A 25000-nucleotide genomic window follows, 5' to 3' on the forward strand; every position below is an offset into this window, starting at 1 on the left:
ACACACACGTACACACACACACACACACACACACACACACACACACACACACACACACACACACACACACACACACACACACACACACACACACACACACACACACACATACACACACAATTTATACACAGTTCACCCATCATCAGCATGCCCTTGGATGCTGAAAAGAAACTGAAGATTGTAGCAAAACCTCACAGGGACACAGGGGTGATATATTTGCTCCACATGAGTGGTATTCCAGCCAAGATCTAAGACAGAGAAGTAAGTCTTGTTAAAGAGTAACATTTAGAATTTTATAGCAAGACCTACCCCTATCACCTCTGTGCTTTCCTTACTCAGTTCAGAATGTAAAGGCATGCTTGCCTAATGAATTATTCTAAATGCATACATAGGTACAACTGCTGTGCCAAACACCCTAATAACATTACTGTAATATATATTTAACAAAAATCCAACCAAACCCTTAACTACAGCTTAATAAATTGCATTAGTTTTACATTGCCCTGCTCATTTATTCTTACTTGGGTGAAATCTCTTGAAAAAAGAAAAGATGGTTACAAATCTACCAGTGTAATCTGTTCGGATATGTTGCCAATGGCACAGGGGCACTGGATAAGGAAGGTTTGAAGTGAAATTTATGATGTGATCGAAATAAATACTGACTTTTCCTAAATTAGTTTACCAAAATGGTTTCTTTGTGCTTTGTAAAGATATTACAATATTCTTCTGTCAAGTTGCATGTAACATCTTCTCCGGACTGATAAATACATTTTGACAGGAGCTATTTGAAAATGCTTCAAAGACAGAACATATAAAATCAGATCTTATGAGTAAAGAATTGTTCACGTCATAATATATTTAGTTCAAAATATCACCATGGCATATTGTGTCACCACTTAGCTTACATCATTATTAGCAGTAACAACTCTCACTCCGTACCTGAACTGATTGGGTTTGCCAACGTAAAACCAGGCTGCGTGGAAATCCTGTGTCCATATCCAAGGAGTGCTGAATATGTTGTGCTAGCAGAAAGAAATAAGTAAATAAAATATTTAACTGTAGACACTGAATTTACAGGTTAAATATCAATTGCATAGTAGTTATTTAAACTGTACTTCTATACTTTATTTACGATTGTTATTTTTTTTTCTATTAACATGCCATACTTTGAAATTACAGTAACAATTAAGAAATATTTTGATTTTAAGTAAATGTATGTAAACCAATGGCAGAAACAAAAATGAAGAAATACATTGAGAACAAATCACCATATAACATTGAAACAATGCAGCTTGTGATAGGTTCCAAAAGATTGCAGTAGTTAACTGGCCCAGACAAACTTCTAAGTTTTTCTTACCAGAAATGTTATTGCAGTATGACAAAACAACAAAAGTGGCTATTTATTGAATTCCTGGTATGGCAAAAACAAAGGAATGTTTACAGTGCAGATCCAGACCAGATGTACACAAAGTTGCATAGTGTTTCTGACTTCATATGCTGTACACTTCAAATATATAAGAATTCAGTTTAAGATGTTCTCCATAAAGGGAAAGCTCAGAAGGAATGGACAACTAAAGACCTCATTAAATTAGTTAACTATTCCAGTCTTTCAGCTAGGACTCCATTGCTATCTTATGTTACAACCTAACTTTAATTAGGTAAGTGATGCATTAACACCTCCACTGCACATAGCACTGATCATATAAATACCCTACAGTGGAACAAAGCAATTATTATTATTACTATTTTTTGGCACCTTTTGTCATTAGACATTTCAACTTTTCGTTTGACTATAGAAGTAAAACAAGATAAAATGATGGAACTATTATTTAAAATGTTGGATGTTGAAGATAAAAAGAACATATATATGTCCTTTTCTTTCAGTTTTTTGGGTTTATTTTACCATGATGGGAATGGACCCCATTCCTAAGTCAAAGTATGATTAAAGTTCATAAAATTAGTATTGTTTCAATCTTTGATGTAAGCTACAAGTGCACTTTGCAGCACCCGTAGTATTCCTAGAATAGACAACTTCTGCCTGTATGGAATTTCTGTGCTTCTTGCATAACAACCCATAATTTCTTTCTTATCCTCAATAGTCCACTCGGTCATCTTTATAGCTCTTTTTTGGCCTGTCGGTTTTTGTAGGCTGCTACTTTCTGCTACACCAAGGGAGCCATCATCCCACTGTGTCTGGCCTAACCCCATTGTAGGAATGTTTCTGTGTCTTGAGGATTCTACATTGCCATTTCTTCTAGTCCTGGCACCAGTCCGCATACCAGGGCACTTTTTTTATCTTGGGACTTGTGCACCCAGCTGTCTTTTTTATTTTTCACATCCTTCTGTTCATGATGTATGCTATATAAAATGCAGTCTATATATCCTTTTTCCAGTATGACGCTGTAAAGTATACTTCAGATTCCATAAGAGAGAGCAGACTCTCTACAGCCACTTCTTTACATTATGAATACTGTATAAAAGAGCTAATAAGTGCAAAGTGTCAGCTTTGAATTGTGAAGTGATACACAGACTTAGAAATCTATCATCTCAGTGAGGGGCACGTATGTTCAAGCACCGTGAGTGAAGGAAGCTACATCTGTGCTTGGTCTATGATGTTCCAGGCCATCAACAGCATGACAATATGGAAGTGAAAGTGAAATTGGAACAAGGTTCCATACAGCAAGTAGCTGAGTTGCTGGAAATAAGAAAATCACCCAGCAGTTAAATGCCTGAGAGTTCACCTTAAATGCTTGCCAGAAAACATCAGGTCGCTCAGAGGACTCATCAAGTACCACAAAAGAATGGGCCATAAGCAGCAATATCAAATTCAAATTCTGCAACTCGATACAGATAAACTGCATACAAAGGTAAATGAACTAGCAGAAATGTTCATGATTATCCAATGCATGCAGTAGGCCTTTCAGATGAAATAAAGAATTCAGACTGTATAGCTTTTGTGGCTGCTACAGGTAAAATCTTCCAAGGAAAGTCAAAGGAAGGGATTACTGAAAGACGGCACATAGTCTCATTGGGGAAGAGTGGTTTATGGCCAGAAGTATGTAAAAAAAGCCCCCTGTGGTGGAGGAGCCCCTACGAGAGCTTCCCATAGTCAGTGTTACTTTCATGCATATGTGATTTTTACACATGTATATATATATATATATATATATATATATATATATATATATATATATATATATTTTTTTTTTTTTTTTATTTAACATTTGTTTACTGGGAAAGTCCGACTTTGAACTAAGCCAATTTTCAGCGGAGACCCAGGGAGAAACCCTCCAGATGCATGTCTTTGTAATGTGGGAGGAAACCAGAGCACCTGGAGGAATCCCACATGAACACAGGGAGGACATGCAGACTCCGCACAAAAGGCATCCTAGCTGAGAATTGAACCAGAGAACCTCTTTCTGTGAGGTGATAACGCTACCGCTGCATATATACACACACACACACACACACACACACATATATATATATATATATATATATATGTATATATATATATATATGTGTATATATATATATATATATATATATGTATATGTATATATATATATATATATATATATATATGTATGTATATATATATATATATATATATATATATATCTTTGAGATGGGTGGGCTTAATGAAGCCTTTATGGAGAAGCCTCACAATTCGAGAAGGGCTGTTACTTGAGCAGGGAGTTATCTTATTTCTTTGATTAACAGTGACATAAATATACTCCCTCTGGTTCTAGCCAACAAAATAAAAGTCTTTGATGCAGCTAGGGATTCATAACATGTCAGGGAAACACATACTACTGAGATACATGATAGGAGTCATGCTTAACTACATGGAATTACAGATTCAGAGACACTTTTCTTGGAATTTTGCTAAGACATTTTGATAGCTTAAAATGGAAATACATGTTTAAGGTCTTAAAATTAATATACTTTGGTCTCCAGTTTTGCAGGTAATTAGGATATAAATGAAGGTGGTGGTCTGTCCTGCTTTTCCATTTTTGAAACTGTACAAAGCAAGGCTGTTGGCTGCAATCATCCCTTTTCTTTTTTTGCCAGCAGTAGAACATTTAAGCAAGTTTTTGAGATGTTCTCCTTTGCTACACAGTGACATTGTTGACCAACAGTCTTGGCCAGCAAAACCTATATATAGGTATAGTACATGCCTGGACAGGTCACTACATTCATTTTAATCAGAGCAAATAATGTTGTCCTACATAGTGAGCAGTCTAATAGAATCTATCTCTCTACTAAATTGCCAACATCCTACAAAGTATTTAAAAATATAAGGATTTAGGAATGTTGGTGAACAGAACTTTAGACTTTGAGACAAATGCTAAGGTTATACCAAAGCATTGCTACATTTTGAATAGGACCATCTTAAGAACAGTCATAACTATGAACATAAAGGTTCTGAAACCATTTTTGGCAAAGATTAGCCAATTATTAAATATCTGTCTAGTAATATCATTTTAGGACAGACAGACTGCCTGAGTCCACATGAGTATGTCATGAAGAATATGGAAGCAAAGGCCATTCTAGACTTATAACTACTAAGTGGTGGCCATCATATGGTTCAGCAAAAGAGACAGTAACAAGATGGCACACAAGAGTGGCTGACATGCAATTCAGGTAGACTTCCTCTTCATAAGAAAAGGGTACTGTGGTAGAATAAATGATTGCAAAGTCATCCCCTGTGAAACAGTCAGCCCACAGCATAAACCATCAGCTGCTACAATCATATACAAGCAATGGTTAGGGGTTGGAAAGTCAACAGAGAATAGGTTGGACACCTGGACGTCATCTGGACCAAAAGCAAAAGAGCAAAAGAAAACACTAAGTGCACTATCACAAGAGGATGATGAGGAAATAGGTGGAGTTGAAGAAGAATAGCAGCATCTCGAAGCAGCATGCATGATGACTACAGAACTGATATGCAGCTGAGCCAGGTATGGGAATAAAGTGCATAAGTAAAGCTGGTGGTGGAATGTAGAAGCCCAGGAAGTTATCAAAAGAAAGGCGGGAGTGCAGGAAAAAGTGGGGGGGGCAGAAAAGACAGATCATGCTAAGAAGGAATACTGGTTGGTTACAAAGAAGCTAAAGGAGCAGTCATAAGTGCAAAGAATGAGGCATCAGAGGCACTGTCAGTTTCGGGAGAGTGACTAAGCAGCTGGCACAAATAAACTCCATCAGGTTTGCAAAAAAGAAAAATAAAGGAGATAGTCATCAGACACCTTTCATAAGGGATGCCAACAATTGTTCACTAGTCCACATAATATCATAGGTAGATGGAAGGAGTACTTTAACCAGCTTCTGAATGAAGAAAACCAAACAAAAGCTGGCCCCAGATACAATCTACAATAAAAAGAAAAATAAGCCCCATCCTGCAAGGATAGGATCAAGGAATGAAGTTAGGGAAGAGTATGGGCACCGGCAAGGCTGGGACTGATATCATCAAGAGGTTGGGTGAATTAGAACAGACATGGCTCCCGAGGGTATTCATAACATTATGGAGAGAAAGGTGTTTCCCAGGTGACTGGTGAATAAGTATTCTAGTGCCAGTGTACAAACAAAAGGGGGCCATTCAGAACTATGGGCAGCACAGAAGTGTCAAACTCCTGTTGCACCACATGACAGTGCTGGAGAAGGTAACTGATATGTGAATATGCAGAGTAGTAGAAAGTAAGATGGGATATGAGCAGTTCAGATTCAGATCAGGATGCAGCACAACTGACCTGAAGTTTGCAGTTAGAAAAATAGCTGAGAAGAAGCTAGAGATGAGGAAAGAGTCCAACTGGGCATTCCTAGACTTGGAGAAATCATATGACAAAGTTCAAAGATCACTGATTTGAGCAGTTCTGCTGCAATGGTTTGAAGTCCCAGAAACATCGGTATAATTAGTGCAGGCTATGTACAAGATCCAATGACAAGTATGAATACCTCTTGACTGTCCAGATTTTTTGCTTATATTTTTGGTCTGTGCTTTTCTAGCAAATCACTGAGGATTGAATTCACTAAGGAATGGCACAGCTTTTAGTTTCAGACTTTATATCCTTCAGAAAATGCATGCTAACATAATACTTGTTATTCTAGCACCTTTATAAGTTTATAAGAGTAATATTTAAAATCTGTTCCTATTTTTGGGCCTTTGATCCCCCATTATTTTATGCTTTGTGCAGATTTCTTGCCATAAGAGGTTGAGAGGCATGCATGTACAGTAAACTCTCAGTTAACCGCCACCCATGGGGATTGTTAGATGCTGGATAAGTATAGTTTGTGGTTGCTTGAGAGTTACTATTAAAAATAGACCTGGCAAATCATGGACCTAATAAATAAAGATATAGGGAACCTCCAAACTCTGGATCCCACACAGTTTGGTTTTGTGAAGGGTGGATCATGCCTGCTCAACCTGGTTGACTTCTTTGAGTTAGTCACTAGAGCTGTGGATGAAGGCAAGGTGGTTCATACAGCCTACCTTGATCTGGCGAAGGCCTTTGATACCATTCCCACTCGGGAATCATAGAAAAACTGACTAAGCTAGGCATCAACCCCTATATCACTAGGTGGGTTGCAAATTGGCTCACAGATAGAACCCACAGTGTGAAAGTATCTGACTCCAAGTCAGACTGTCGACCAGTCACGAATGGAGTCCCACAGGGTTCGGTCCTGGGTCCTCTCCTGTTTGGTATCTACTTCTCTGAAGTCCAGGCCGACATGAAGGAACTCTGGCTAACAAAGTTTGCAGATGATTGCAAGTTGGTAGCCATAATTAACTCCCCAAGTGATGCTGACATCCTAGAGAAAGGCCTCACTGAGACCAATGACTGGTGTCAGAACCATGGCCTTAAGCTCACTGCCAAAAAATGTGTCATCATCCCCTTTGGGAAAAACCCGGTTCCCATGAATTACCACATCGATGGTAGTCCACTGAACACAGAAGGTGTCATAATAGATCTGGGAACACAGGTTGACAGCAACCTCTCTTTTGTCCACCACATTGCCACTGTGGTCAGAAAGTCCTTCTATGTGGCACATCTGATTACTAAGGGTTTTGCATCCAGGAAGAAAGGGGTCATTGTCTCCCTCTACTCTTCCCTCATTAGGCCAATCATCGAGTACAATGCCCCATTTGGCGTGTACCTCACTAGACACCTGCAACAACTGGAGAGGCCGCAAAAATACCTCATAAAGAGGATCTTAGGCCTTAAACACTTGCCCTATATGGACAGACTCAAAAAACTCCAACTATTCTCTGTCTCATATCGCCTACTTAGAGACGATCTCTGCTTGACTTACAAAGCCATGTCTGACCCAGTTAGAAATGCTACATCTAAAGAAATCCCAATTCCTCCACACTACATGCTCTAGAGACCTCAATGTCATTAGCACAAACAACAGAACAAGCTGGAGGGACAGGTTCATAACCTACAGACTGCCCATGCTATGGAATAGACTTCCCATACATGTCAAGCGGAGCGCCTCACTGGCCCTCTTCAAGACAAATCTTGATGAGTGGATGGGAAATAGAAAATTCACCCCAGGATCACTCCAGTGGCTCTACTTGACAGAGGCACTGGGAAATAAGGTTGGCTGGCACGATGCCAGGGTAATCCTATGGGCTAGGCTTGTAAAGGCTCCAGGGCCATTAGCCTAGTACACACCTATGAACATATGAACCTAAATACTGTACCCTGTACTATACCATACCCAACTATAAATACTGTATTTATTTGATTTTAATATTGGAATACAGTAATTAAAAGCCTGCCTGGAATAATAATATTTTAAACTTATATTTCCCCTAGAAAGCGTGGCACATGAAATGGTTTTCAGTGGCACACTGAGTGAATTGGAATTGAATGAATTGAATAGAGAGAGTGAATGCATGTATGAAAGCAGATGTGACTGTGTGTGAGAGATCAGAGAGATATATGAAAGCTGAAGACAGTGTGTGTGAGAGAGATCGGAGAGAGAAAGTGTGAGTGAATACATGTATGAAAGCAGAAGTGAAAGTGTGTAAGAGATCTGGGAGATGTATGAAAGCTGAAGAGAGAGTGTGTGAGGGATCGGAGAGAGAATGTGCAATCTGATGCAAACTGAGTATGGAGAGAGTGTTGACATTTTACAGTGTGACTTGTTTGGTTTGTCTTATTCTCAGATTGGGGAGAGAATGACTTTATTGGTATTCTTCCTTTTTAAAACTCTAAAACTCTAAAAATGTAAGGTATGTTTCTGTGTGGGGGGGGGGCAACGTTCAGCACATAAAAAACTGAATTGTTCATACTGTACTGTATTTCTTTTGTCTGGTTGCTTGAGAGTTCCAGTTGCTTGAGTTCTGGTTAACTGAGAGTTTACTGTATGAAGAGTACTCAGACTCACGAAGGGTTCCCAGTGGTATGGGTATCCATCAGGGTTCAATTCTGAGATGACTGCTGGTCATACAGGTGATGGACTACATTAGCAAACAGGTCAGAGGGGACAGATCAACAAAGCTGCTGTATGCAGATGATGTGGCATTACAGGCAGACTCTGAACAAGAACTTTAGCAAATAACGGAAGAATACAATGCAAAACTGGAAGCACTTGGGATGAGACTGAGTACAGACATAACAGTTGTCATGGCAGTGAACAGAAGAAATCAGAAGAATCTGAAAATTGAGATAGAGGATATAATAGTGGAACAGGTTAACAGTTTCACACATCTGGAAGGAGTGTTTGATGAGAAGGTTAAGTCTGAATAAGGAGGTCAAAGCTACAATCGGAGGGGCTGCAGCCAAATGGCACTGAGTATTATGGGGTAGTGTGAGAGATAAACATGCCAAAGAGGTTGAAAAGTAATGTGTACAAAACAGAAGTGCGACCAGTACTACTCTTTGGTACAGAAACCTGGGCTGTGCAGGTAGAGCAGCTGAGGAAGCCAGAGATTATGTACACAAGCTGGGTGGTACGATGCACACTGTGAAATAGATGAACTGGGGACATCAGAGCAAAAGCCAAAGTAATTGCAATTGCAGAGGGGGCCAAAAAGAAAAAAAATTATGGTGGCTCACATACACATGCTGAAGAGTAGAAGGTGATCTGGTGAAGATGATTTGGGAGAGTCAAGAAGAAGGCAAGAAGAAACAAGGATGTCCAGCAAAGAGATTGATGGACTGCATGAGAGAAGACCTGTGGCAGTCAGGCATGACCATTGAAGGAGGTAGGGGAGTAGTACTGAATCAAGAAAGATGATGACAGTTGATGTGATATCCTGACCCCTTCTAGAAAATGCAAAGTAGAGGGTCAGTGATAACAGTGATGTTCTAGTTACATCATTTACTCGGTCAGGGAGGTATACAACCTTGAATAAAGTAAAAAAAAAAAAAAAAAAAAAAATATATATATATATATATTTTTTTTTTTTTTTTAAAGGATATTTCCTATAAGAAACAGTTCTTATTTAGAAACATTGACTGTACTAAAACTACATTCACTGTATTGCAGATTAAAAAGAAGAGAGCTGTACTGGCTTTCAAAAGATCTAAGAATGAAAACCTGAGAGCAATTCACAGACCAAAATATATGGACAAGAAATTACAAGCTTTGGTGAATATAAAGTGATAATACAATTTTGAAAATAGATTTTTTTCACAGCAGATTTGCAAGTCATCTGAATAAATTAATAACTAATGTGATACTATCAGGAACATATAGAGAAATTTAGTAGAGGTTTGGTTAACTTCTATGGTGATAAAGTTCGCATGGCAAACATTTGAAATTCTAGGCTGTACAACGACTTATACTTGCATCTGACTAAGATTAGGCTTTTTGAGGCCTTGGTTAAAATAAAGAGACCTGTGATAAGAACATAAATTGGAGTATTTTGTGTAGGAGGAGAGGCTGTGACATCTACTACTGACAGCAACTTAGAGGTGTGAGAAAGAAAGATAGAAAGAAAGAAGAAAGAAAGAAAGAAAGAAAGAAAGAAAGAAAGAAAGAAAGAAAGAAAGAAAGAAAAAGAAAGAAAGGTTTTTTAGTCCACCTCTAAGACTGTTCAAGCAAATTATGAAGGGTTACAGCCAGACATAGCAAAATGTACACTACCTGGGTCTTCTTGCATTTGTCCTACTTAGAAAAGGTGATACTTATTGAATATTTGTTTATCAGGAAAGTCCAAATGGGACAGAGCCCATTTTCAGTGAAGGCCCAGGGAGAAACTCCATATGCTTGTCTTTGGAATGTGGGTGGAAACTGGAGCACCCAGAGGGAACTGACACAAACACAGTGAGAACATGTAGACTCCACACAGAAAGCACCTCACTTGGGAATCGAACCAGAGACCCTCTTGCTGTGAGATGACAAAACTAACCACTGTACCACTTGTAAAGATAATGACACCAAGTTTATAAGATTACTTCATCATATTCTAGTACAATATGCCACAACATATGTACATTTAACAGAAAGGGTTATGATAACATTCCTGTCATGAAATAAATGACAAAGTACAGAAACTCAGATCCTTACAAAAAGGCAATAGGCTGGCCTGAATCATCCTTACCTGAGTGCACATCTTTTGTGGTGGTAATACCGTCAACCAGGTCTAATTTATAATGGAACAGAGGAAGCAATGTGTTGTATTCTGATGTTGGAAATGTGGTAAACAAGCTTATCTTTTTTCCTTTTTTAGAACATAATCATGGCATTACATGCACAACAAAAAGTTTGGCATTCAAATTTATGAAGGTAGAAGGATAAAAAGGTACATAATAAAATGCTTGGCATTCACATCTATGGATGAAGTACATTCTCTATTATAGAAAGTGGTTGGATCCAATACTTAATAATGTAAAACTCTGAAATGGTCAGTACTGCTGTTAAATAGAATGCTTCTAACAAGTTACAAATGATGGGTTGTGACTAAACTGGCATATAAGGATTCCACAGACCGGTGAGAATTGTGAATATCTTCAGAGACATGCCCTAGAAATGCTTGCTAAAAAGCCACTAATGTTTTTGACATAGTTTTGTCTGTATTAGATGTACAAAATTATATTTCTCTTACACTTAACTTATTAGCTATGTAATGTTCATTGAAACAAAATACACAATTATTGTTCATATGCAGTCACTTTCTCCACACCACAGGCAATGCTACATTAACAGTGACATCATATTAGCTTTCATGACAGCATATTGTGATGTCAACAGAAGATTACTGACTTTTAAGCATATACATGTATATACATATACTGTACATATGCATATACATATACATATACATGGGCCTACTTCATAGGATCGAAATCTCAGAACATTGAACTTCTAAGCATCGCAGACCACAAGATTGAGGTTTTGAAATATCCTATGAAAAAAAATCTAAAATATGAAACTTTTTTTTCCACATTTTTTTCAGGGGAGGGCAAGCCCCTCAGCATGCCCCATACCCTCTGCTACTTAAATATACCAACTCTGAGATTGCACTACAGTGAAGAGAATGGTACAGTTCTCATTCCACACTGTAAGATGATCTCGAATCACAAGGTTTGATATTTCAAAACTTCAAACTTCTGGTCTGTGATGATCAGAGGTTCGATGTTCTGAGATTTTGATCTAATGAAGGGGATCCATATACACATACATATACGTCACATAATACTCTGATTGCCATGACAGAAAACACAAAATTTGAGAAAATTGAATCTTTAATCATATATGAACATATCTAAATGTTCACAAACATATACAGTATACACCATTGCTAGTGTATTATCCCTTCTGTCTATCTATGAGGGAAAAGTCAAAACACAGCTTTCAATGGTCCAGTATTTGCTGGAAAGTACCAATTTTCTTCTTAAAATAACAGATTCTAAGTGGACAATTTAAATCATAATTGTTCAATTGCTTTCTTCTTACCAGGCTTGTGTTTGTAGCCTACACCTGTGGCCCTGTGGCATCATTAACTTTGGATGGGATGACATCACTGGAGCTGCAACCTCGCCTGACTGTGATGTAAGTTGGTGCTGACTATAATGCAACAACAGTACAAGATGTGCTATTACTAGTCCTCTTAAATATCAGCTATTTGCTGTTGGTACCACAAAAACATAATCCAATACCAAATGAAAAACTGCATACACAAAACCAACAAATTTCACAACACAAATTCGGGTGGCAAAATTGGTTTTATTTGCTGTTTGAACCAGCAATACAGGATGAAATAACATCTGAGATGCTGGCAGGATGTGTGTCGGGGTAGGACTGAACTGTAGATTTTTTTTTAAACTTTATTAATTCCACACAGTATATTACATTTATATGCAACCCTCATGCATAGTGCATCATATCTCTTGAGTGGTTGGCTGCTTCATTCCCTAACCTAATACCGCCCCCCCCCATCCCAGGTTTTCCTTTGTGTTCACCCTCTCCTTCCTCCTGGTATGATTTTCAGGCTTGTAGTAGTAATGTAATACGTCTTTCCATTGCTTGTTTAATTTTCTCTCCCCTCCGTTCCTCATTCTGCCATCTTCTCCCCATGTCCATGGACCTCTTGCTTGAATCATGCTCCCATACACTGTTTGCCCCTACCAGTTTTCAGTCATGATGGTTTTTACTTTGCTACTGAACAGTCTAATAATGTTCATTTCTCTTTCGTTTCAGATGCCATCGTTTTTCTTTATGTCCCACGCACATAATTCCCAAGTACGCTCTACTTCCTTTTGAAGTATGTCTCCTCAAAACTGTTGTGCCTACTTCCAGACTTCTTGAACACACTCACAGGCTAGGAACATATGTACCATTCCTACCAATTCCTCCTGACGCCACCAGCATCTCACATACAATCTTTGCAGTATTCTCAGGTTTTGATATTTCGCTCCATGTACTTTATGCATCTATTAATGCAAAAAAGTACACAATAACTTTAAATTACGTAAGCGGCTTTTATTTAATATTGCTTTCAATATCTGTTTAAAACTGAAGGTTTGTAATGTATTGTTTTATTCATTTGTTTCTATTTTTGTTTTATCTTAATAATTTTACTTAAATTATAGATAGGATGTTTGTGCTACCTGAGTTTTCTAGAAATTCAACACATGATCGTGAGTTTTCAAACTGTACTGAGAACTATTGACTGGAAGGAGGTTTTGAAAACGTCCGGAGTAGCAATTACCAGACGCATTTAGGTGTAGTGTCTCTTGCCTGAATTTTTTATGAACTTCTCAGTGACAGTTCCATTCCATTTTGGTGAGGACACTACACAAGGGCATAATGGCTGTACTTCCTGCATTTACCTCACTGCTCCATTTTGGCGAGGAGACTACACAAGGGCGTAATGGCTGTACTTCCTGCATGTACCTCACTGCTCCGTTTTGGCGAGGAGACTACACAAGGGCATAATGGCTGTACTTTCTGCATGTACCTCACTGCCTAAACTGTCTTCTGCCAGTATCCTACGGCTCCTTTCTATCCTTCCTCCATTTTCCAATTCTTTCTCATTCTCATTTTCTCTTCCTGAACTTTGTCCGTTCTTTCCCTTAGCCTTTCTGTTCGGTCCTTTTTCTTTCTAATCTCTTCTGTTTCCTCCAGGATGCCATCCCGTCTCCTTTTGCTATTTCTTCCTGCCTGTTCCATTTCGTTTTGTCCTCTCTGTATTCTTTTTTCATGTCTCCCTGATTACCAAACAGTTCCATCATTGGCCATCTGGTGCTCTGTATTAACTCCTACATAGTTTCAAATCATTCCAGAATTTTTTTTTTCATTGTATAAGAAATCTTCTTCTTGTGCTATTCCATTTCTCCTCCACATTTTTTAATTTCTCTTCCCTATCTTTTCTCCAAACACTTATGTTCCTCATTGTTTCTGGGTTCCTTTTAGCTCACTTTGCCAGTTATTTTAGTTCTGCTTCATTCATGTCCTTTTGTAAACCTTTGCACATCTCCCTCTTCCTTACTACTTTTGCTTAAACTCTTCTGTTTTGATCCAGTGAATGAAGTTACATGTCAGTGCAAACATGGGGATATGCAGGAGCTCCATTCCTATTTCTTAATATTCATTCTAATTTTATACTCTATTCTACTTGCTTTTATTGACCCAGTCTTCTGTAGTCTGTTGTGCTTGTTGTAGCCTTTTGTCCCATATGTTCTGTTTGTATGTTGCAGTGTAGGGTATTATTTGTACTATGCATTAATTCTCCCAAACAATGTGTATGTCTCCCTCCCCTCCACCCCCATATCTACCTCTGTAGACTATCTCTTACATCTTTTCAACATAATCTATTTTTTTTCTATATTTTTTCTCTCACCATGTGATGAACATAGACCCCTAGGTATTCGGGGAACTTCACCTCTTTTATCTCACCTACATACCAGCTTCCCTTCTCCTTTCCTAGTTTCACTACCACTGCCTTTTTATTGCTGTACCCAAGTCCCTCTATTTTCCTAAACTTCTCAAATGTCCTTCTTTTATCTCCCATTGCTACAATCACATCCCCTGCCATTAATATAGTCACCTGCATATAACACAACCTGAGACCTCATCCCCTCCTTTTCTTCAAGCATTGCTAAAGTCGTGTCTAACTTCTTTTGCAGGGTCCTCAATCACAAGTGTGTACAGGTCTGGAGATAATGGCTCCCAGGTCTGGTCTCTCTCTCTATCTTTGTCTCATTAGATATTCCCCCATTTATGATTATTTCAGTTTTTGGGTCCTGGTATATGGCCAGTATCCAAAGGATGATATTTTCCCCTACCTGTTTTTGCTACAGTTTCTTCCATAGGTATTTCTACCTCATCATATTAAAGGTCTTCTGCTGGTCAGACAGCACAATGCCACCTTTCCCTTCCTGCTTCTGTTCCTCCCAGTGTATGAATTCCAGCAGCTCCAAACATTTTTTCTGCCTTCCTGCTGTTCATCAAGCCACTCTGCCCTGCTTGTATTATTTTTGGTAATACTTCATTTAGTCTTCTTGTCACTATCTTTCCTAAAAGCTTGACGTCTACATTAGGCAAAGAGATAGATCTAGAAATTTCCCAATTACCCATTTTCCTTACCCTTTAGGTATAATCTCTGGGTCTGGATAATTAGTCGACTTTCGTAAATTTCTACTTCATTTGGCGAACAATGAAAGCTGACTGACACCTTCTGCAAGATCACATAAATTGTGCAATCATGGATTTGGAATACTTCATTAGCAAGGGGTGTGGGTGGCACAGCCTTCGACAGATCTGCATTCTTCATTGTTATGTCTCAGAGCATGCGCAGTCCATTATGAAAAACATATCACTTACCTTGGAGACTTGCCCGTATGTCTCTCTTGACTGCATTACCCATTATTGCTCTTGAAATTAATTCAGTTCTTCTTATTGTTTGTAATGTTTTAATGTTTACTAGGGTGTGTTTCACAAGATAAGTATATGCTTCATTTATACCTGCCCTTTGTCATGTGTCTTTTAGTATCCATACCTCCCATGTATTTATTGTCTCTCTTTTCTCCAGTCATTTTCATTCCTTCTGTATTCTGACTTCCATCTCTTCAAGTCTACCATTCATCGTTAAGTGCCTCTATGCATATTATTCCCACTTCTGTCCTGCAGTTTGTTTCTGAGTCATCTTCCCATCTCCTTATATGTCTGTTGATTGTCTCTGCTTTTTCTTCTTCCTCTGATTTTGTGTATAAATCTCATTGAGAGAGGTTTCTTGTTTTTTTGCCCCTTTGATGCAACTCTTCCCCTTGTTTCCCTTGAAAATCATGTCTCCGTTCTCATCTCCTTGTTGTTGCCTTCATGAAATATTTATTTCCTGTTCATCTGTTTTACTGCCGTACAGACCCTCTGTACATAATAGTCTTTTTTCCCTGCATTTGCACATCCTCCAAGTGTTTCTCTGTCACCCCTTGTATATCTTAAAGTTGTTCACCCAGTCAACGTCTTGCAGGCAGTTCTGATTTTTGCTGCCTGTCTTGTCAACCTGTCTGTCATACCTTTTGAACATCCTCCATATTGTGCAGCCTGAACCAAGCTCTTTCCTGCAGTACTTCTAGAATCACAGAGCATTCAAAACATTGAAGCTGTTTCATTCCTTCCTAGTTCATTACATACATCCACTATAAATTTACTTCTTTTATAGTGTTTCTGAGTAATCTTTGACCAGCTTTATGAACATCCCTGCAAATGAGCTTAGACTTTCTGTTTCTCTTACTATTTCATCGATTTATTTATTTATTTTATTTATTTACATTTGTGTACCAGGAAAGTCTGACTTGGCTAGAAGCCCATTTTCAGCGGAGGCCCGGGGAAAAGCTCCACAGAAATATAAGCAAAATACAATAATTAGATAATACAATAGTATGCATACAGTAAGATGCAGAATATACATCATTTAGTTAGTCTATACAAAGTAGTATTCAATACAGTTTTCTAGTAGATACATGTTCAGAAAAGAAAAAACACAAGCATTTCACTGAAGATCACTGTGGTAAAAATAAAATTAGTACTGTGTACATATTAAATAATAGTTATGAACAAATGAGATTTCCTTTATATATATATATGTATATATATATATATATATATATATATATATATATATATATATATATATATATATATATATATATATATATATATATATATTTTTTTTTTTTTTTTTTTTTTTTTTTTTGTAGTAGTAATAAACACTGCGGAGTGGGAGAAAATGGGGTAAGGGGTGGACAGTATTTTTAGAGAGTTATAGATACCGTGTTAGTCAGGTTAGGCACAGGAGCAATGACAGTTCTTGGATAGATGTTCAAATAGCAGTTGTTTGAAATTGGTAGATTCAAGTGTGTTTTGGAGGGTGTGGGGTAGAGAGTTCCATAATTTGGCTATTTGATTTGAGAATAGGGCTTTACCGTGAGTATTGTTAGCTTTGTTTACCATGAGAATGTTTCTGTCTGCAGATATTAGTCTTCATAGGCATGAGTGTGGAACAACACGTTCCTTGAGGGATGGGCAGCTGTCAAGACGGAAATGATATTGTATGTGAATTTAAGTTGGTACAGCTGGAGAAGGTTAGGTCTGAGCCAATTTAATTAATGTAGAGCAATACAATAGTTGGTTTGGTGTGGAAGGTTGGCTGCGAAGCAGGCTTTTATGTTGTAGCAGGTTTCCAATTTGGTTCAGTCTCAAACACATTATTTTCTATTACAATTTCCTAGTACAATGTCCATGTTCCATCAGCAATGCTATCATGTCTCTTTTTGCTACATTAAGGCTTGAATATTTCCCCAAATAATTCTGTAGCATGTCTATACCTTGGTGGTTCAGAATTACTGTAAATAAGGATTGAATATCTAAAGTGACCATAATGTTTCCCCTGAAATCCATATTAGTGTGATAATACTGGTGCAGATCCATTAAAAACTGTTTGGAATTTCCTAAAATAAGGCAATTCTGGTCTACAAATGGTCTTAAAACTTTCTCAAGCTATATAGAGATTGGTTCTGTACACCATCCTTTTCCTGAGACAATAGGTCTCATAGGTGGGTCTAAGGGTTTTTTCTGGACTTTAGGTATACCTTGCATGATGGGTATAAGTGGATCCTCTATCATAAAATATTTATACAAATTAAAAACTAATACTCTCATTGCTTGGTTTTCCTGCAGTGTAGTCTTAATTCTACTCACAATTTTATGTACATCACTATAAATAATTTTCCTATATGAAAGATCATCGTTTAACATAGTCATTTTGTTAATATAAAACACTCTATCCATAACTACTATAGGTCCGCATTTATCGGCGGGACATATGCATATATTTTCATCCTCCTGTAATGACTTCAAGTCTACCCTCTCTTTATAATCTAAATTAAAGAATCCCTTATTCTTTCTGCTATTAATAAACAGACTTTTTGCAATAGTTGCATGGTGCTATTGCTTTGCCTTACACCTTTCTGCCTTATAGTACCTTTCTTGTTTCTGGGTGTTTAGGCATTAATCCAGAAAGTGCAGGTACTTTACTTTGTGTCTAAATTTGTTGTCAATTAATTATCATATGAAGGAATTTTGTATGCTCAGCTGGTTGGATGACTGTGTTGTTTGTTGAGAGAATGGTGAAAGGAGGTGTGGTCGGTGATTGTTTGCTACTGGTAAATAGCGTTAACTGTGTCTTTTTGGGATTGAGGATTAGCTGTGATTTACTTAGATATGTTTCCATATCATTAAAAGCTTGTTGGGCTACTATTTGGAGGTCTGGTAAGGTATCTGCTGAGCAGATTAAAGTTGAAACATCCGCACACTGAACTACTTTAGCGTGTGTTATGGATGAGGCTAGATCATTAGAGAAGATGGTGAAAACAAGGGGTCCTAGTATGGACCATCGGGGGATTCCGACCGAGACAGGCAAAAGTGGAGAGAGTTTTTATTTCCATCGTACTGCTTGTTGTCTGCCACAAAGACAGTTTAGGAACCAGGAGAGGGAAGTCTTTGATAGGTTTAGTGAGGCAAGAGTACTAAGGAGTTTCTGATGGGAGACAGTGTCAAACACTTTAGACATGTCTAGGAAGACTGATTTTACTTGCTGGTTTGAATTTCTCAGTTGATCAATGGTGTTAGAGGAATTAATTAGGGCTGTGGTGGCGCTGTGCTTCGGTTTGAAACCGTGTTGGGAGGGAGATAAAAGGTTGTGAGGTAACAGGTATTGTAGCAATTGAGTGTGGATGCATTTTTCCAGAATTTTGACACAGGAGGGAAGGATGGCTATGAGTCTGTAATTGTTTAATTCTGTTGATGTTCCTTATTTATGTAGAGGGGCAATATAGGAAATGTTCCATAATTTTGGGACATATTGTTCTGCTATAGACCTGTTTACTAGAATGGAGATAGGCCGAGGTATGGCATCAGCTGAAAATTTGAGGTATTCATTGGGGAGTTGGTCAACTGCTAAGGAAGACGGTTTCAGGTTTTTCAGCATTGTTCTTATGGTGTTAGTTGGGGCAGGTCTGAGATCAAATGTGTTGTTGTTATTTTCCACATTAGGTGGAAGAGACAGTGCGGTAGAATTGTTCCCTGTAACTAAGAAGAGGATGGTGTTTATAAAGTAGGTGTTGATTTGTGAGGCAATACTCACATTTTGGTTATTGGTTGTTGGTTCTGAGGTTATAACTTTATCTGGGTAGAGGAGCGAGTTAACTGCTTGCCAGAACTTTATTTGTTTTGCATAGATGTATAATATGTTTTTTTTTTTTTGTCTAGTTTGAGTTTTTTTTTTTTTTTTGATTGATTGCAGAGCTACTGGTATGCTAGCAGACTTTTATTGTCTTTTGTTTTCTAGTATTGAAACCAGGTTTTGTCCCTTAGTTTTTGAAGTCTAATGGTTGATATCCAGGGCAATCTCTTACTTTTAACACAAGATGTACGAGTTGATGCTAAGCTATTTAGAATAGCTAGAAATGTGTCACTGAAGTACGTTATGGCCTGGTTGAGTTGGAGGTGATGGAGTGGTGTCCAGTTGCATTTATTGAGCATGTCTAAGAATATTTTGTTGGAGAAGTTTTTGGTATTTTGCATGACTTTGTAAACTATGGTTCTGGGTGGGTCGAGCTGATGATGGATTAAGTAGGTAGGTCTATGGTCACTTAAATTATTTGGAAGGCATCCTGAGAGATAGTTGTGGGTAGTACTGTTAATAAATGACCAGTCTAAGATAGATTCCCTTTTGCTATGTTTATCTATTCGAGTGGGAAACTGGATTGTTTAGAAGAAACCATGTAGACTTATGAAGGTGGAGGGGTTATCACCAGTACAAGTGTTCCAGTCTAAGTTGAAGTCACCTGTGATAATGGTTTCATGGATCTAGGTTGAGGCTGTCCAGGCTATGACTTCCACAGTGGCAGTGGGAGTATTTTTGGGAGGTATGCATGTGGCTATTACGGTAATATTTTTCTTTGGGTTGATTCTGAGCCGCGTTACTAAGACATCAACGTTGTTATCATAAGGGTATTTGATAGGTAGGTAGTCTATGCTTAGGTTATCTGTGTAGAAGATAGCAACCCCTTTTTATAACATAGGAGTGGAAACATGCCAGAACATGAGTGGGTCTTCATTTAGCTGCTGCTTGCTGTAATCCCACTTTGTATATCATCTCTGTTAGTGTCTCTTAATTTTCCGGCATCATGGATCTCATCTGTAATAGCTGCATTACAAACAGTTCCAGTTCACTGTTGCTCACTCTCTCTAGTATGTGAGCTGTTGATGTTGCTCCTTGAATGATTTTCAACATTATCAATCTCCTTTTCTTGATTTTATATTATGTCTGTTAGTTCTTCTATTCTGCGAGTCAGTTCCTGCACCTCAGCTTTAATTGCCAGTTTATCTTCCTTCAGAATTTGCAGCTTTCATTATTACTTTTTCACTTTTGTTTGTTGAAGTTCCATTGTTTGTTTCAAGGAGCTCACATCTTGGCCTACTGTGATCACTTTTTTAAACAAATCACATAACTGCTCCTCCTTATCTGCAGCTTTAAAAGTAGCCTTTGATTCCTCTGCTTGTTCTTTCTCACTCATCTTTCTTTCTGCTCTGTTCTTTTGCCAGGAAACACTATTTTTAGCCAAATGTCTAAAGGCCCTGTCCAAAGGTTTGGGCTTAGGCAGCCAGCAAAGCTGAGCTCTCTAGTGCCTTCCAAGAATGAATGTAGATAGACAAGAATCTTCCCTCATGAGGAGAGGTCACTGTAGACATGGACTGCAGGCCCATATCACTCTTAAGGTCAGAAATGCAACATCACAGGAGATCAGGATACATGGCATGATGAATCACTGCTATACCATCGGAGTCTGGATACATGGCATGGTAACTGGCTCCTTTACCACAGGGGTCTAGATGCATGGCATGGTGAATGACTGTGACATCAGAGAGGACATGGATACACAAACTGAAGCACAAATGGATCTGAAATATAACTGATGCTTCCATTTTTTTAATTTATCCAATGCTTTTGGTTTTCTCATACCATAATGGGAATGGACCCAATTTCTAAGTCAAAGGATGATTAAAGTTCATGAAATTAGTATCAATATTTGATGTTAGCCAAAAGTGTTATTCACAGCACCTGCAATGTGCTCAGAAATCACTCATGCTGGAGGGATAGGTTCCTGACCCAGAGACTCCCCAGACTCTGGAATAGACTGCCCATACAAGTCAAGCAGAGCACCTCATTGGCCCTCTTCAAAAGGAACCTTGATGATTGGATGGGAGAAAGGAAATTCATCCCGGGGATCACATCAGTCACCCTGCTAGACATGGGTCCAGGGAAGTAAACAGTGTGTGAAGAAATAGCCAGGGAATTGTTATGGCTAGGCTTGTATAGGCCTTAGGGCTGATAGCCTAGTACCAGCCTATGAACCTATGAACTCTTTCATATGGATTTTCCTGTATTGGTAGCATATCAAATATGACTGTAAATTCATTTTTATGAGACCCACTGGTTCTACTAATACGGGAACTGCCTGGGTATCCTTCTTCAAATTCCTCATGTTTCTGCCTGCAAATCCTGGTATTTTTATGACTTTGTGTCTCTCTGTATGCAACCCTCTGACACATGTACTTGAAAGTTCCCCAGCAACTACCTACAAAGCAACACATACACTCACATAAACACTTGAACTTATGCTGCAAGGTCTTTAGAGGTAGTTCTATCCACCAGTCTTCATGTATTTGGTGTTGCACTTAGTGAACATTCCTCCAAACTTACATAAAGTAAGTGAAATCAAAAGGAATCTTACTGATGTGTGTTATGCATTCATGAAGATTTATAAAACTTAAGATCTAGAATCTGCAACCGAGAGGATTATGATCAGGTTTCCAATTATATGCAAGATATATGCTCAAGAAACTGATGTCAAGAAATTCACTTCAAGAGCAAACTGAAATGAAACATGAAAAGAGAATCTTGATTCATACCTCTCATCAGTCCAGATTTTTGCAGAATGTCCAGATGTTTGCCTTGCATCTTTGGTCTGTTCTTCTTACAATTTGTGGTTTCCAGGCAAATAATTGACAGTTAGATTCACTAAATAATGACATGGAGTTGAGTTTCAGAGTTTACATCCTTCAGAAAATGCATATGAAAACTAAACCTACTATTCTAGCATCTTTCTAAGTTTAAAACAATGACTAAAAAGGTCACACAGAAAAAAAATGTCTTAAGGCTGTGTTTCCAAAAGTCAAACATTCCTCTTATGCTGTGCTGATGATGCAATAAGAAGGCAGAAACATGCCTTCCCACAGTTAGAGGGGTTTGGCTTTATTGGCATGAAACTGTTCATAAATAGACTTAAAAGTAAAAGAAAAAGTTATGGACATTCAGAACTGCCATTTAGCTGAAACACCTGATATCCTTAAAGGGTAATTTGCATATATCCCATGTTGCCTGTGATACAAGAGGTTTATGGTATTACACAGTGGAAATTCTGGCTTTGCCTGATTTTTCTTTTTATGTTTTTTAACCATTTTTTTTTTCGGTGTGACTTTTTACTCATCAAAAGTCAAACATTCCTCTTATGCTGTGCTTATGATGCCATAAGTAGACAGAAACATGCTGTCCATAATTGGAGGAGTTTGGCTTTATTGGCCTGAAATTGTACATAAATAAAAAGAAAAAGTAATGGATGTTCAGAATTGCCATTTAGCTGAAACACCTGATATCCTTAAAGGGTAATTTGCATATATCCCATGTTGCTTCTAAAGCAAGACGTTTAAGGTATCACACAGTGGAAAGTCTAGCTTTGCTATATTTTTCTTTTTGTATCTTCCTAAGTTTCTAAGAGCTATATTTAAAGTCTGATCAGAAAATACAGTATAATGCACCTATAACCCTACAGTTTATCAGAGTGTTTGCTGCCCTAGGAACAAGCCACCCTCATGATTAAGGAAGCAAACCATGAGTAAACTTAGTTTATCTCTCTCAGATGTTATATATTGATATTACAACTACAATCTTATTTCAAAAAGGATACTTCTTATATTTTATCAAATAATGTTATTGTAATACTGAAGTCCTTTCTGCTCCATATCTTGTCTCTTAATTCACTGTATTTTGCATGGCTGAGCAATGATCCGTGCATGTGTACATCTGAGGGAAGTGATGATGCCTGCACAGCATATCAGACTAAGTACAGTTACTGACACTTTTTTTTTTTTTTGATGAGGAGGGTGATGAGTGTGCAAGCATCCAGATGTTTATGTTAGGGCACCCACATGCATATAACATAGCATGCATGCAAGATTTAAGCAGACAGCCTTAAAAGTCCATAGATTCATAGGTTCATAGGTATGTACTAGGCTATTGGCCCTAGGGCCTATATAAGCCTAGCTAAAAAGGTACCTTGGCTTTCTCAACCAAAGAACATTATTTTGCTGTGCCCCTGTCAAGCAGAGCCACAGAGGCGATCCCCGGGGTGAATTCCCTATTTCCTATCATTATTCTCTCAAGTGCAAGTACTGCTCATCTCCTACATTGACTAGAGTTGCACATGGCAATCCTTGTGTAAATCTCTGCCCATCCAATCATCGAGACTAGCCAGAATGTCAAGGTAGTATTTTCTTTGAACTGTTATGATTACTTATTCCATAGGTTGAGCCCTCTAGTGAGTCCTTTTTATTAGCTGGAGTATACTTAGGTCCCTAGTGTGGGTGAATGCAGAATCACTGTTTTTGCAAAGAAATAGGAGATCAAATATGATTGGGTCATTCATAACTCAAAAACTGAAACAAATATCCCCTCAGGTCTGAAAAGACCATCTCCTTCCCATTATAGTGCATGCTGAAGGGTGGACTTTTCTTTGCAGATATACAGCTTAAGTTTTGAATGACTGCAAACTGGGCGCCATAGTTGAGAACACATCCGACACAGATATCCTTCAGAAGGGTCTCACAGAAACGGATAACTGGTGCCAGAGCCATGGCCTCAAGTTAAATGCCAAGAAATACATAGTCATACCCTTCGGGAAAAATAAGGTTACCCCTAGCTACCATATAGGTGGCAATCCCCTGAACACAGAAGAAGTTATTAGGGACCTGGGAACCCAGGTTGACAGTAGCCTTTCATTCGACACTCATATTGCTAAAGTAGTTAGGAAGACCTTCTACATTGCCCACCTTATCATGAAGGGATTCACATCTAGATCAAGGGAAGTCATAGTCTCCCTATACTCATCACTCATCAGAGCAATGATCGAGTACAATGCCCCATTTGGAATGTGTCTGACCCGACACTTGCAGCAGCTGGAGAGGCCACAAAAGTTCCTCACCAAAAGGATAAAGGGTCTCAAAAATCTGTCTTATGCTGCACGACTGAAAGAACTCCAGTTATATTCAGTTGCGTACCGCTTGCTCAGAGGTGACCTATGCCTGACATACAAGGCCATGTCAAACCCAGATTTGATGAATATGCTTCATCTCAAAAAATCTAGATCCCTCAGAGCCACAAGGGCGGGTGACTTAAACCTCGACATGGTTATTAATAGGACGTGCTGGAGGGATAGATTCATCACCCAAAGACTCCCTATGCTGTGGAACAAAATCCCGGTTTATGTGAGGCAGAGCACCTCGCTGGCCTTGTTCAAGAGGAATCTTGACCAATGGATGGGAGATCGCAGATACACCCCAGGGGTTACCTCAGTGTCACTGCTCGACAGAGGCACAGCTAAATAATGGGCATAGTTTCTCCAAACTAAGGGGTGGCGTAAGCCACAAAACTATGGGCTAGGCTTATAAATGCCCTCGGGCAGATAGCCTAGTATGAACCTATGAACCTATAAAAACGGTAACTATAGATTTTGTATAATTACAGTCACAGCGATATTTCACTTGTTCATGTGAGTAATGCTTGACTTATTACACCCTTTACTTGGTACATATTTTTGAATACTAATCCCCTTTCTTTGAAAGGATGAATATTTGCATATTTATGTTTATGCGTTTGTTGCCCTGCTTGTGCCTAAGAAGGGTATACAAACAGTCAGTTCACTTG

The 25000-nt window shown here is 38.4% G+C and overlaps 1 protein-coding gene across 1 annotated transcript in view; it reads right to left on the reverse strand.

Moving 5' to 3' along the window:
- Window positions 1-25000, reverse strand: part of WDR72 (WD repeat domain 72) — a 2139079-nt gene that overhangs the window by 588190 nt on the left and 1525889 nt on the right. The window contains exon 17 of the mRNA XM_044078940.1: window positions 940-1022. Within this exon, the coding sequence (XP_043934875.1) occupies window positions 940-1022 (83 nt within the window). The remainder of the gene's footprint in view (window positions 1-939; window positions 1023-25000) is intronic.

The sequence above is a fragment of the Protopterus annectens genome, chromosome 7.part1 (genome assembly GCF_019279795.1).
Source record: "Protopterus annectens isolate FY-2018-M chromosome 7.part1, PAN1.0, whole genome shotgun sequence".
In the NCBI taxonomy this organism is placed as follows: Eukaryota; Metazoa; Chordata; order Ceratodontiformes; family Protopteridae; genus Protopterus; species Protopterus annectens.